This window comes from Microcaecilia unicolor, chromosome 13 (assembly GCF_901765095.1).
Source record: "Microcaecilia unicolor chromosome 13, aMicUni1.1, whole genome shotgun sequence".
In the NCBI taxonomy this organism is placed as follows: domain Eukaryota; kingdom Metazoa; phylum Chordata; class Amphibia; order Gymnophiona; family Siphonopidae; genus Microcaecilia; species Microcaecilia unicolor.
In genome coordinates this window covers 24,408,676-24,424,476 of record NC_044043.1, presented here as the reverse complement: position 1 = coordinate 24,424,476, position 15,801 = coordinate 24,408,676, and the positions used below count along the sequence as shown (strand labels likewise).

Below are 15,801 nucleotides of genomic sequence, written 5' to 3'. Positions count from 1 at the left end.
GGGGGGGGAGGGGGAGAAAACGATGTTAAAAAAACATTGATGATGCTGTTACGATGTAAGTATGCAAATGTGACTTGTTCTTATGTTTACGAAGAGTTTGAATTTTTTTGATTATGTTCACAATGTTTACTATCATCAATAAAAACCGTTGAAACATATATGTAATTTTATTAATAAACTTGTGTATATCTATTACTGCTCTGCTTTGTTGTCTTCCACTTATGTACTTAAATGCACTGGTTTATTGGGTATTCCTTCATGCAAGTTCCATTACATTTTAGAGTTATTCCACACCAAACTAGAGCAACATTCTTTCCAACCCACCAGAAGTTGAAAAGAATTATATAAACAAGGTCGAGAAAGAAGCAGCAGTTACCTGTTAAATACACAGAAATGAAGCTAACTACTTGGTCCCAAAAACTATTTCCACTGCCCACTCTTTGCATTGGGTCTACAATGGATTGAAGGATTCTCAAGTAGGGTTTAATACAAATCCCTAAAGTCTATTATAGTGATACTGTCACAGTTTATTAAAAAAAAAAGAAAAAGGATATAGTTAGAATCTGTTATTCTGTGTGCAAACTATACTTTCGCTGTTTAAGTTATCCTGCTCCAACTGCGGTATTTAAATATTGGCTTTATTGGAAACTATAATGCAGTAATTTTGTAGCCGTATGGCACACAGGCTATGAAGGAAGCTAAACGACAAATTTTCACCTGATTTCCAGCATAATTTATAGTGAACAGCATTAAAATAAATGTGAAATGTTTCAGGCATACTGTAATCACACTGGAAACAATTCAGATATATACTCCTAAGGGCAACCTTTGAAAGCTAATCAAGAAATGTATTACGTTATGTCCAATAAAAAAGGTATCATCTTATTTTCTTTTCCATGTTTTATTTTGTTTGATTTCTATTGATAATCTTTAAGAATGGACTAACACGGCTACCACACCTCTCTACTCCTGACTATAAATTCACAATCTTCAGTTTTACCTTGGATCTGTACTCTGAGGGCCAGATGCACTAAACTTAACGAGCCCTTAACGAGCAAGTAGTAAACCCTGGCATGCACAAATACTTTTTTCCGACAATGGTAGTAGCTAACGAAAACGGAATGCAGATGAGCAAATCGTGTAGAAACCCTATTGTAATGAGATGCACTAACCTTTTCCGATTGCCTTAACGCTGGAAAATCTAACAAGAGGTCTGTACCTCTCGTTGGGGCTGCGCGGGATTGGAAAACTTATTGAAATGTAAAAAAACAACAACAAAAAAACAGGGGGGGGGGGGGGGGGGGCAAAAACGGCCAAGTGCTCGTCAGGAGCGTCCTTTATGGACGTTCTTCACTATATTTTAAAAAAAAAATCAAACAGGCTCCAATGCTGTTTTGATAAATGTTCAATAAAGACTTCATACAACTTAAAAGAGTGAAAAAAAAAAATCCAAGTGCGCGCCCTTTTTTTTTTTTTTAAACAAAACTATTAGTGGGATTTGAACCCACCACCTCTGGATTGCAAGACCGGTATTCTAACCACTTGGCTACAACTCTACTTGCTTGGATGTCCCTTCCCTTACTTCCAGGTCTCTAAGCTGAGTGAAGCATGGTCAAAAAGGACATAAGTAATGCCACACTGGGAAAAGACCAAGGGTCCATCGAGCCCAGCATCCTGTCCACGACAGCGGCCAATCCAGGCCAAGGGCACCTGGCAAGCTTCCCAAATGTACAAACATTCTGTACATGCTATTCCCGGAATTGTGGATTTTTCCCAAGTCCATTTAGTAGCGGTTTATGGACTTGTCCTTTAGGAAACCGTCCACCCCTTTTTAAACTCTGCCAAGCTAACCGCCTTCACCATGTTCTCCGGCAACAAATTCCAGAGTTTAATTACGCGTTGGGTGAAGAAAAACTTTCTCCGATTTGTTTTAAATTTACTACACTGTAGTTTCATCGCATGCCCCCTAGTCCTAGTATTTTTGGAAAGCGTGAACAGACGCTTCACATCCACCTGTTCCACTTCACTCATTATTTTATATACCTCTATCATGTCTCCCCTCAGCCGTCTCTTCTCCAAGCTGAAAACCCGTAGCCTCCTTAGCCTTTCTTCATAGGAAAGTCGTTACATCCCCGTTATCATTTTAGTTGCCCTTCGCTGCACCTTTTCCAATTCCACTATATCTTTCTTGAGATGCGGTGACCAGAATTGAACACAATACTCAAGGTGCGGTCGCACCAAGGAGCGATATAACGGTATTATAACATCCTCACACCTGTTTTCCATACCTTTCCTAATAATACCCAACATTCTATTCGCTTTCCGAGCCACAGCAGCACACTGAGCAGAAGGTTTCAGTGTTATGTTTAATTGCCCCTCTCTAGACCTCCGGGGGACCCGTGCCCACGGAGATGAAGAGTGGGTTTCAGAAGGCTCATTTTAAGTCTGTTACCCCGGACCTCGGCTTTCTGACTCCTGGTGTCTAAGTGTATCTTAGGATATCTATTCTCCCATATAGTGCACTAAAGAGTAGGAGCCTCCTTACTTATGTGAACACTATTTGTGTAGGAATGTTCCAAGAAACAGATAGGCAGTCAAGAAATTTAGGCTCAGACTAGGAGAGTAAGTGATAGAAAAACTCTTTATTCTCACCAATTGGAACTTCAATCTGGCACACTCATCAATCAGATTCTCAGGTGGACCGACCGTAGTTCTGCCCTCTGGGTAGAGTTGGGGAAAATTTCAAACTCTGCCTAGATATGCAGAACTTATATACCATCTGCTGGCCATTCAATACAATGGGCACACATTTTTTTCATATGTGAATCATACTTTCTGACAGTTTGCTTAACCTCAGATCAGGTGCCTACCTTCTCCCTATTTCTTCTTAACTGTCATTTCCTGAAGTGTAAACATCTTTCCTAATATACAGAGATCAGTATTCATATCTCATGACCCAGGACGCCATCTTTACAAAAGCAGACTCCATCTTATGAACCTAACTTCTTACTATTTTAGCCATTAATTCCTCCATCTTGGCCCATACACTGTATATGAATGTCACACTAGATCCTAATAAGGCTTGCCAAGCGGTCCTGCTTCCGCAGGCACTCAGCTACAAGGCCATCATCTGATTTTTGGGCCTAGTCAGTGCTTTTCAGCAGCTTAGGCTATAGAGCTCGGCCCACCACTATTCCAGTGGAGGGGTCTCAAGTTGTGACACATATTAACAGTTATTATCAACGACGACACCCAGATCCCTTTCTTGGTCCGTAACTCCTAACATGTAACCTTGCATGACGTAGCTATAATTCGGGTTCTTTTTTCCCCACATGCATCACCTTGCACTTGCTCACATTAAACGTTATCTGCCATTTAGCCGCCCAGTCTCCCAGTCTCGTAAGGTCCTTCTGTAATTTTTCACAATCCTGTCGAGAGTTGACGACTTTGAATAACTTTGTGTCATCAGCAAATTTAATTACCTCGCTAGATACTCCCATCTCTAAATCATTTATAAATATATTAAAAAGCAGCGGTCCCATTTAACCCCACTCTCTGTTTCCTATCCTTCAACCAGTTTTTAATCCACAATAGAACATTTCCTCCTATCCCATGACCCTCCAATTTCCTCTGTAGCCTTTCATGAGGTACCTTGTCAAAGGCCTTTTGAAAATCCAGATACACAATATCAACCGGGCTCCCCTTTGTCCACGTTTGTTTACACCTTCAAAGAATTGGGGGGGGGGGGAGGCCGCCCAAAATGTACATTTTTTTTTTTTTTTTAAGTGAAGCTTTATTAAAAAAAATAAATAAAACTGGCTCCGATCCTGCAAGCTCTTTTTTGGACATCATTCAACCCCGGAATAATAAAAACGTCCTTTTTGGCCGTGCTTCACTCAGCTGAGAGACCTGGAAGTTTCTGAGCCAATCACAGCGCGTTTAGCTCAGAGACTTCCAGGTTTCTCAGCTGAGAGCCTGCAGCATCGAAACCAGGGTTTCCCCTCAGGAGGGGGAAAAGCGTTTAGCTCAGCTCAATGCTTTCTTCGCTGTGATTGGGTGGAAGATGGCGCTGGGCGGATGGAAATCCTAATGACAGTCTCCAGAATTGCTTCTATTTGCACCATGGTAGGTGCAGCAGATGCCTGCACCGTCGGAACCTGTGATTTTTTTAAAATAATAAACTACAGTGAAAAACGTCCATAAAGCACGCTCCTGACGAGCACTTGAGGTGTATTTGGCATGCGCAGAGCAGCCAGCATAACACTTTACTGCTCTGCGCATGCTTGACTGGCCGATTGGCCGACAGTTTTACGATGGAATAGAGAATGCAAGTGAGCTACAACGAGTAGCTCATTTGCATTCCCTTTCCTTGATACATAGCTGTTCCCTACCGATTCGCTATAGAATTCGGTAGGGAACGACTCTAACGACGACTTTAGTGCATCTTGGCCTGAGCAAGCAATGAAGTCGGCTGCTGCCACACGAAAGAGGGGAGCCGAAACCAGGCAACCATTCAACCCTGCCACACAAAATACTAACCTTAAATGGAAGAACTTGAGCTAACCACCATCGTCAAGTTCTCATGAGGAGATACCTATCAGTGCTGCTGCACAGCAGATAGAGCCCAAGCCTATCAATAGCAGAAAAGGAACTGAAGCAGACAGAAGGTACTGTTTACTATTCTGACTTCACACTATGATATTTTCCTTAATAAAAAAAAAAAAAAAGGAAGTGAAGTATGCAAAGGGGCATGATGAAAATCCAAAGGAACAAAAGTGCAGTACTTTCACTGTTCCCCATGGTTCTTTGCTGCCTGTTCTGCTACTCCTGTGCTTATCATGGTTGCTCCAATTCTGTTTTCTAGTTGCCCTGGGGGAGAAACGGGGTTTTGTATATCTGTAAGCAGGTATTCTGAAGACAGCAGGACTAATTGTTAACCTATGAATGACTGCACCAACAGAGCCCAGCATAGGAAAGAGTACCCTACAGCTTTTTCTAGAAACTTTTGGGCAGTATCATCACTTGCCACTGTCACGCTAGATTTCCTCAATCTATTACTATTTAAAGGAATACAACTCCTTAAAGAGGCAGGAGAGTTGTGAGAATTAAAGTGCTGCTGTCATCGGAGAACCTATGCTACAGCTAACGATTTTCTCCAAGGAACAGCAGGACTATGAATTTTCACCTAGGGAAATCATTAGGTGCAGGCTGCCTTCAACAGAAAAAGGGGGAAGAGCACAAGAGGCGCAACAAGCAGACATCAATACTGATGGTGACAACAGGTCTTACTTTTTTGGAAGGTGACCCGGAACTGTCTGTTGAGGTGGGGAGGAGGGAGAAGGAGCTGGTTTCCATATACTCTCAATGTGACAGTAGATCTGGCAAGACAGTCCTCCAGAATCTATTGAAATTCTGCAGGAGTGTCTTGACAAATCTATTGTCACATTGGGACTCCAGTTCTTGACTAAAAGTGGCTATTCACATTCCACTAATCATCTGAGGTAGTGCTCTCTATTCTGAGGACCCTTAATTTGAACACTTGAATAATTTAAGACACTAGAAAGTATTACTACTCAAAGAAAGCTCGACACCTCCCCATCACACCTGAACACCTCCACTCCACCCCTACATTTGATTCTCCAACTGCCTCCTGGTCCTCCAGCTCACTTACTTCCCTCCTCCTCTTGTTTTTACTACCCTCCAGTTCACTCTTGCTCCCTCCCCATCTCGCCCCCTTAGACTAACCCCTTTTTATCCACTCCCATTGCTCAGCTCTGTCCTTAGTCTACTCAAGCACAGCCCCACTAATTCTGGCTGCGGTGTCAAGTACATTGCGTCCCAAGTTCCGCACATCTGCCTTCTATATGTTGGATATGCTGCTAAGGCACATTTTGCTTTCACATTTCAGACCAGTTTGCATATTTTACTATGTTTCCATGGAATCTTCATATGGATAATCTACAAGCACTTACCAGACCTGAATATGCAGATTACCCATTTCTCTATTATATCACTGAAAACCTGACAGGCTGCTTTGCGGGAAATTTGTAACCAACTCCCAAAATTGTTAAATATGAGACATTAACATGGAAAAAGAATCAGCTTTTTCTGGAAAACCAGCTATAATCTTACCAGCATTGGATTTTTGTCCATAATCTCTTTGACCTGTAGAGATGGAAAGGATGAAGTGGGGAGAGGTCAACAGAAAAGAAACTGTTAAATTAGCCTTGCCAAGGAATACTGGGTTAAAGATACTGTTTATCCCCCCTCCCCCCCAAACAAAAAAAGTTATGGAAGCCATGTCTAAGCCTGGGACACTGGAAATTTGCCAAAATAGGTTTTTGGTTATTTTTTTAAGTCTAGCACATTGCTATTTTATTAAACCTGTATGGTCTTTGGTAAAATGTATGTGACCAAAGATTCTTTAATATTTCATGTGCAGGCTACAGTTTGTGCTTTCGAGGCAGCTTCTAACCACCTTTGGGAAGGATACTCATTCAAGTACTGCAAACCTCTATGGACACAAGAGGTGTCATGAAGAAAAGAATATGAATTTTTCATTGTAATTACTTGCTTAACATTGCACACAAAGCGAATGCTACATACCTGTAGAAGGTATTCTCCGAGGACAGCAGGCTGATTGTTCTCACTGATGGGTTGACGTCCTCGGCAGCCCCCTCCATCGGAAAGTTTACTAGCAAAGGCCTTTGCTAGTCCTCGCGCGCCCATGCGCACCGCGCATGCGCAGCCGTCTTCCCGCCCGAAACCGGCTCGAGCCGGCCAGTCCAGTATGTAGCAAGATAATACACTTCAAGGGAAGACTCAACTCCAAAGGGGAGGCGGGCGGGTTTGTGAGAACAATCAGCCTGCTGTCCTCGGAGAATACCTTCTACAGGTATGTAGCATTCGCTTTCTCCGAGGACAAGCAGGCTGCTTGTTCTCACTGATGGGGTATCCCTAGCCCCCAGGCTCACTCAAAACAACAACCATGGTCAATTGGGCCTCGCAACGGCGAGGACATAACTGAAATTGACCTAAAAAATTTACCAACTAACTGAGAACAGAACAAACAGGGCCCTCGGGGGGTGGAGTTGGATCCTAAAGCCCAAACAGGTTCTGAAGAACTGACTGCCCGAACCGACTGTCGCGTCGGGTATCCTGCTGCAGGCAGTAATGAGATGTGAATGTGTGGACAGATGACCACGTCGCAGCTTTGCAAATTTCTTCAATGGAGGCTGACTTCAAGTGGGCTACCGACGCAGCCATGGCTCTAACATTATGAGCCGTGACATGACCCTCAAGAGCCAGCCCCGCCTGGGCGTAAGTGAAGGAAATGCAATCTGCTAGCCAATTGGATATGGTGCGTTTCCCTACAGCCACTCCCCTCCTATTGGGATCAAAAGAAACAAACAATTGGGCGGACTGTCTGTGGGGCTGTGTCCGCTCCAGATAGAAGGCCAATGCTCTCTTGCAGTCCAATGTGTGCAGCTGACGTTCAGCAGGGCAGGAATGAGGACGGGGAAAGAATGTTGGCAAGACAATTGACTGGTTCAGATGGAACTCCGACACGACCTTTGGCAAGAACTTAGGGTGAGTGCGGAGGACTACTCTGTTATGATGAAATTTGGTGTAAGGGGCCTGGGCTACCAGGGCCTGAAGCTCACTGACTCTATGGGCTGAAGTAACTGCCACCAAGAAAATGACCTTCCAGGTCAAGTACTTCAGATGGCAGGAATTCAGTGGCTCAAAAGGAGGTTTCATCAGCTGGGTGAGAACGACATTGAGATCCCATGACACTGTAGGAGGCTTGACAGGGGGCTTTGACAAAAGCAAACCTCTCATGAAGCGAACCACTAAAGGCTGTCCTGAGATCGGCTTACCTTCCACACGGTAATGGTATGCACTGATTGCACTAAGGTGAACCCTTACAGAGTTGGTCTTGAGACCAGACTCAGACAAGTGCAGAAGGTATTCAAGCAGGGTCTGTGTAGGACAAGAGCGAGGATCTAGGGCCTTGCTGTCACACCAGACGGCAAACCTCCTCCAATGGAAGAAGTAACTTCTCTTAGTGGAGTCTTTCCTGGAAGCAAGCAAGATGCGGGAGACCCCCTCTGACAGACCCAAAGAGGCAAAGTCTACGCCCTCAACATCCAGGCCGTGAGAGCCAGAGACTGGAGGTTGGGATGCAGAAGCGCCCCTTCGTCCTGTGTGATGAGGGTCGGAAAACACTCCAATCTCCACGGTTCTTCGGAGGATAACTCCAGAAGAAGGGGGGAACCAGATCTGACGCGGCCAAAAAGGAGCAATCAGAATCATGGTGCCTCGGTCTTGCTTGAGTTTCAACAAAGTCTTCCCCACCAGAGGAATGGGAGGATAAGCATACAGCAGGCCCTCCCCCCAATCCAGGAGGAAGGCATCCGATGCCAGTCTGCCGGGGGCCTGAAGCCTGGAACAGAACTGAGGGACTTTGTGGTTCACTCGAGATGCGAAGAGATCCACCAAGGGGGTGCCCCACGCTTGGAAGATCTGGCGCACCACTCTGGAGTTGAGCGACCACTCGTGAGGTTGCATAATCCGGCTCAGTCTGTCGGCCAGACTGTTGTTTACGCCTGCCAGATATGTGGCTTGGAGCACCATGCCGAGACGGCGAGCCCAGAGCCACATGCTGAAGGCTTCCTGACACAGGGGGCGAGATCCGGTGCCCCCCTGCTTGTTGACATAGTACATGGCAACCTGGTTGTCTGTCTGAATTTGGATAATTTGGTGGGACAGCCTATCTCTGAAAGCCTTCAGAGCGTTCCAGATCGCTCGCAACTCCAGAAGGTTGATCTGTAGATCGCGTTCTTGGAGGGACCAGCTTCCTTGGGTGTGAAGCCCATCGACATGAGCTCCCCATCCCAGGAGAGACGCATCCGTGGTCAGCACTTTTTGCGGCTGAGGAATTTGGAAGGGACGTCCCAGAGTCAAATTGGAGCAAATCGTCCACCAATACAGGGATTTGAGAAAACTCGTGGACAGGTGGATCACGTCCTCTAGACCCCCAGCGGCCTGATACCACTGGGAGGCTAGGGTCCATTGAGCAGATCTCATGTGAAGGCGGGCCATGGGAGTCACATGAACTGTGGAGGCCATGTGGCCCAGCAATCTCAACATCTGCCGAGCTGTGATCTGCTGGGACGCACGCACCCGCGAGACGAGGGACAACAAGTTGTTGGCCCTCGTCTCTGGGAGATTGGCGCGAGCCGTCCGAGAATCCAGCAGGGCTCCTATGAATTCGAGTTTCTGTACTGGGAGAAGATGGGACTTTGGATAATTTATCACAAACCCCAGTAGCTCCAGGAGGCGAATAGTCATCTGCATGGACTGCAGGGCTCCTGCTTCGGATGTGTTCTTCACCAGCCAATCGTCGAGATATGGGAACACGTGCACCCCCAGCCTGCGAAGTGCCGCTGCTACCACAGCTAGGCACTTTGTGAACACCCTGGGCGCAGAGGCGAGCCCAAAGGGCAGCACACAGTACTGGAAGTGGCGTGTGCCCAACTGAAATCGCAGATACTGTCTGTGAGCTGGCAGTATCGGGATGTGAGTGTAGGCATCCTTCAAGTCCAGAGAGCATAGCCAATCGTTTTGCTGAATCATGGGGAGAAGGGTGCCCAGGGAAAGCATCCTGAACTTTTCTTTTACGAGATATTTGTTCAGGGCCCTTAGGTCTAGGATGGGACGCATCCCCCCTGTTTTCTTTTCCACAAGGAAGTACCTGGAATAGAATCCCAGCCCTTCCTGCCCGGATGGCACGGGCTCGACCGCATTGGCGCTGAGAAGGGCGGAGAGTTCCTCTGCAAGTACCCGCTTGTGCTGGAAGCTGAAAGACTGAGCTCCCGGTGGGCAATTTGGAGGTTTTGAGGCCAAATTGAGGGTGTATCCTTGCCGGACTATTTGCAGAACCCACTGATCGGAGGTTATGAGAGGCCACCTTTGGTGAAAAGCTTTCAACCTCCCTCCGACTGGCAGGTCGCCCGACACTGACACTTGGATGTCGGCTATGCTCTGCTGGAGCCAGTCAAAAGCTCTCCCCTTGCTTTTGCTGGGGAGCCGCGGGGCCTTGCTGAGGCGCACGCTGCTGACGAGAGCGAGCGTGCTGGGGCTTAGCCTGGGCCGCAGGCTGTCGGGAAGGAGGATTGTACCTACGCTTACCAGAAGCATAGGGACCAGTCTTCCTTCCCCCGAAAAATCTTCTACCTGTAGAGGTAGATGCTGAAGGCTGCCGGCGGGAGAACTTGTCGAATGCGGTGTCCCGCTGGTGGAGAGACTCTACCACCTGCTCGACTTTTTCCCCCAAAAATGTGTCCGCACGGCAAGGCGAGTCCGCAATCCGCTGCTGGATTCTATTCTCCAGGTCGGCGGCACGCAGCCATGAGAGCCTGCGCATCACCACACCTTGAGCAGCGGCCCTGGACGCAACATCAAAAGTGTCATAAACTCCTCTGGCCAGGAATTTTCTGCACGCCTTCAGCTGCCTGACCACCTCCTGAAAAGGCTTGGCTTGCTCAGGGGGAAGAGCATCAACCAAGCCCGCCAACTGCCGCACATTGTTCCGCATGTGTATGCTCGTGTAGAGCTGGTAAGACTGGATCTTGGCCACGAGCATAGAAGAATGGTAGGCTTTCCTCCCAAAGGAGTCTAAGGTTCTAGGGTCTTTGCCCGGGGGCGCCGAAGCATGCTCCCTAGAACTCTTAGCCTTCTTTAGGGCCAAATCCACAACTCCAGAGTCATGAGGCAACTGAGTGCGCATCAGCTCTGGGTCCCCATGGATCCGGTACTGGGACTCGATCTTCTTGGGAATGTGGGGATTACTTAATGGCTTGGTCCAGTTCGCAAGCAATGTCTTTTTCAGGACATGATGCAAGGGAACAGTGGACGCTTCCTTAGGTGGAGAAGGATAGTCCAGGAGCTCAAACATTTCAGCCCTGGGCTCGTCCTCCACAACCACCGGGAAGGGGATGGCCGTAGACATCTCCCGGACAAAGGAAGCAAAAGACAGACTCTCAGGAGGAGAAAGCTGCCTTTCAGGAGAGGGAGTGGGATCAGAAGGAAGACCCTCAGACTCCTCGTCAGAGAAATATCTGGGGTCTTCTTCGTCCTCCCACGAGGCCTCACCCTCGGTGTCAGACACAAGTTCACGGACCTGTGTCTGCAACCTCGCCCGGCTCGACTCCGTGGAGCCACGTCCACGATGGGGGCGTCGAGAGGTAGACTCCCTCACCCGCATCGGCGAAGCTCCCTCCGCCGACGTAGTCGGGGAGCCTTCCTGGGAGGTGGCCGCGGTCGGCACCGCACGCGGTACCGACGTCGGGGACCTCAACCTGGGCGATGGACCAGCCGGCGCCACACTCGACGGTACCGGAGGCGCAAGCACCGCCGGTACCGGAGGGGTAGGGCGCAACAGCTCTCCCAGAATCTCTGGGAGAACGGCCCGGAGGCTCTCGTTCAGAGTGGCTGCAGAAAAAGGCTGAGAGGTCGATGCAGGCGTCGACGTCAGAACCTGTTCCGGGCGAGGAGGCTGTTCCGGGCTGTCCAGAGTGGAGCGCATCGACACCTCCTGAACAGAGGGTGAGCGGTCCTCTCGGTGCCGATGCCTGCTGGGTGCCGAATCCCTCGGCGACCCAGAGCTCTCGGTGCCGACACGGGGAGGAGATCGGTGTCGATGCTTCTTCGACTTCTTCCGAAGCATGTCCCCGGAGCTCCCCGGCACCGACGAGGAGGACGTAGAATCCATCCGTCGCTTCCTCGGGGCCGAGACCGAAGAGGGTCGATCCCGGGGGGGCTGTACCGCAGGAGCCCTCAGGGTAGGAGGAGACCCACCCGAAGGCTCACCGCCACCAGCAGGGGAATGGACAGCCCTCACCTGCACTCCTGACGATGCACCTCCGTCCGACGACATCAGCAGACGAAGTCTCGGTACCACCGACGTCGATGCAGTCGCCCGATGCCTCGGCGCCGATGCAGAGGTCCGATGCCTCGATGCAGTCGATGGAGCGGCAGCCAAGGAAGATGGTCCGGACGCTGACGACGTCGATGCACTCGATGCCTCCGGTGCCGACGAAGAGCCCGAGAACAAAACGTTCCACTGGGCTAATCTCGCTACCTGAGTCCGCCTTTGTAACAGGGAACACAGACTGCAGTTCTGGGGGCGGTGCTGGGCCCCTAGACACTGAAGACACGCAGAGTGCCTATCAGTGAGCGAGATTACCCGGGCGCACTGGGTGCACTTCTTGAAGCCGCTGGAAGGCTTCGATGTCATGGGCGGAAAAATCACGCCGGCGAAATCAAAAGCCGAAATGGCGAAAATTGAAGCACCAAAAAGGGAGAAAAATCTCGACCGAGTCCAAACTAGGCCTACCCCGACAACAAAAGAAAACTTACGGGGCAAAAGCTGTGAAAAATTACGGGAAGGGCAGAAAACCCGAAAGGGTCTTCCGGAACACTTCCGGAGCGCTTCCCGAACTTTTTGAAGAAAAACAGTGAAAAAAACACGTCGAAAAGGACGAGCGAGGTCGACTCTCTGGGGCACGAACGGCGTAACACGACCGTACCGAGCGCGGACGAAAGAAGACTGGCCGGCTCGAGCCGGTTTCGGGCGGGAAGACGGCCGCGCATGCGCGGTGCGCATGGGCGCGCGAGGACTAGCAAAGGCCTTTGCTAGTAAACTTTCCGATGGAGGGGGCTGCCGAGGACGTCAACCCATCAGTGAGAACAAGCAGCCTGCTTGTCCTCGGAGAATAATATATATCAAATTGTGCTTTTCTCAAAAGGAAGAAAGGAGGAGCCAAGAAGGAGTTTAAGCCCCAGCTAATTTACAAAATGCCAATAAGCCTGAGATATGTAAAACATGCAGCACTGTAGGCAAAAAGGAATGATCTTCATAGTTAAAACCACTCTAGTGGGTTTCTGCCAGGTACTTGTGACCTAGCTTGGCCACTGTTTGGAAAACAGGATACTGGGCTAGATGGACCATTGTTCTGACCCAGTATAGCTACTTTTATGTTCTTATGAAGTGGTAGTGAAACCTGAGCTTCTCATACGGACAACAAAATTCCAAAATTAGTTATTTTATAGATAACTGAAAAAAGTGGACAGAGATCTTAGTGAAATACAGAGCTTCAGGTTCAAGGATTCCCTCAAGGTCAACCTTAGCAGCTGAAGACATGCTGTCACTTGGTCATTTAAAGTTCAGAAACCAAGTGAGTAAAGTACAAAAAAGTGGAGAAGCACCCCGGAAAAAAAGGTTCATCCCACAACTTTATTAAAAGCTGGCTTCAACTGCATAATATGTGGTGCTGCTCAATGAATACAAAACATTGCTGAAAGCTCATCCAAAGCGACTTATGCAATGGGTCAATAGTTCTTTCCATTTTATATTTTACTCTCACCCAACAGAACAAATGAAAGCAAGACAGGAAAGCTGGGGTAAGTGGGAGAGGGGGTGTGCAAGGCAAACACAATCAAGATTTCAATTTTCCAGTGTCCCTGTACATGGCATCAAGCTAAGCAAGATATTTTGAGTGTGTGTGTTTTTTTTTAAAGCCTGAATCACAGGTTTACATTGGGAGAATATTCAGACTTGTTCGATACATTGCCCATTGGAACTATCCTGGTGTTTCTTGTAAAGTGCCAATTCAAAATGCTCCAAGCAGAATTCCATAAGTATTTAGCTTAATAACAGCAGCAACAGGATATCCAGTTACAATCCTTACCACTGCCTCTCATGCAATTCCAAGGAGAAACTCACCTTGCAATGTAAGGCACCCCCCCCTTTAAGCACGTGAACACCAGCCTAAGGAGAATCTGCTAAAATTGCTTCTACAATACTGAAACCAGGAATGGGTGGCTTTTACTTATATAGGATTTCCACTGAAAGTTTGGATACTCAGCACTTACCACCAAAATTTTTGAAGCCACCACGGTCACCACCACTGCAGAGGAAAAATTGAAGAAATGATTTCTTCCTTATGTCTTAGCTCAAGGCTCAGCACTACATTTTAAATGACTGCCAGCTCAGGGGTGGGGAGGATGAGAAAGCAGCAGGGAGCAAAGAGGTTTTTTTTTGGGGGGGGGGGGGGTTTCGCATAGTTAAAAGCATATTGCTAAATGTTCTATCAAACTTACTAGAGTGTCTTTTTTTTATTTTTTAAATTGTAACCTAAAGAGTCTAGGGTGCCATTCTTGTACAAACCAAACATGTTATATAAAAATCAGGACTGGCATTTGGTCTGCCTCAGATAGAACATTAACTCTGGGCGCAGCTAACAAGCTGAACTAGCACTGTAAGTTCTTTAGCAATTCATAGGTATATGATGTCCTGTAAACAGATGTAGCATTTACTGTGCATCAATCACACAGTGTTTTTAAAATACTACAAGCATTCCAAGGACATGGGCATCTGGATTTACATGAAAGCAAATTTCAGTAGCAGAGGTCATGAAGTTACAACTCATTCTGAAACCTGCAGCAAAAAATGCAGACCAAGTTAAGTTACACATTAACCTAAGAGGACACATTAGCCAGACTTCCCAAAAAAATCACATTGGCTACATTTTATCAAATGCAAACTTAATGCTACCTTTCCAATTTATGTTCACAGATACACAAGGTTTTCCAAAAGATTCAATTCCTTCTTCCCATGTAGATTTTACCATTCAATCCTTCCAAGGGGGCACCTTGTAAACACTTAGAGGCTAATGTAATAAATGTGGAAGACTTAGTACAATATCAGCTACATTATGCTCAATGTACAGTACACAAGAAAACTTTGCACAATGGACTGTGTTGCCATCTTAAACCCAGATGCAAAGAAGTGTGCACACGACTGAAGGCTTAAATATCTGTTTTTTTCTAATGTTGGGGATTTAGCACATAGTTTGAGGTGGAGAAAAAGGTTAGCTTACTTTTCTGTGGCTACCATTAGTTGAGTGTCATTTTCTTTTGTACCAACATGAACTATCTACAACTCATTTTGTTAGATTATTGATGGAAATGAGTAGACTAATGGAGGGGGAAACCTCCCAGCAGCTGAGGTGACCACATCAATGAATGTTGGGTTAAGGAAGTGATGTAGCCGATGTATAGGACGCGCGATACAGAAATGCGGATACTATATCAATATGTGAACAGCTTTCCAGACAGATGCAACTCTCCAGACGTCTATAAAAACTGCATATTTTATGGATTCTACTAATGCACACCCTAAGCACATCTCCATGGCAGCATACAAGACAGTCTCTGAGAAAAGGTGACTCCTTACACTCCTTCCCTAGAACTCCGTTCACTAGGCAAATCTCTCCTAATTGCACCCTTCTCCTCCATCGCTAACTCCAGACTCTGCTCCTTCTATCTCGCCGCACCTTATGCCTGGATTAGGCTTCCTGAGCCATTACGTCTAGCTCCATCCCTGGCTGCCTTCAAATCCGGGCTAAAGACCTACCTGTTTGATGCTGCTTTTGACTCCTGACTTGTAACTTTTATCTTATCTTTATGTGTCCTTCTGTCTGTCTGTCCTTCCCTTCTCCTTTTTGGTCCTGTTTGTCCTGATTTAGTTGTAAGCTCTTTTGAGCAGGGACTGTCTTCTTCATGTTTAATTGTAAAGCCTGCGTACGACTGGTAGCGCTATAGAAGTGATTTATAGTAGTAGTAATGAGCGGATCCAAAATGTTATAGCAGTCTGAAAAATTTACATTTTTTCACATAAAAAGGATAAGGTTTGGACTGTTAAAATTTGCTAATCCCATCTACACTACTAAAGCA

At 47.1% G+C, this 15,801-nt stretch overlaps 1 protein-coding gene across 2 annotated transcripts in view; it reads right to left on the bottom strand.

Moving 5' to 3' along the window:
- Positions 1-15,801, bottom strand: part of TAF15 (TATA-box binding protein associated factor 15) — a 329,472-nt gene that overhangs the window by 76,706 nt on the left and 236,965 nt on the right. For both annotated transcript variants that reach the window (XM_030185658.1, XM_030185659.1), the window contains 2 exons: positions 13,939-13,973; positions 6,133-6,165 (listed from right to left, as the gene is read on the bottom strand). In XM_030185658.1, coding sequence (XP_030041518.1) covers positions 6,133-6,165; positions 13,939-13,973 — 68 coding nt within the window. The remainder of the gene's footprint in view (positions 1-6,132; positions 6,166-13,938; positions 13,974-15,801) is intronic.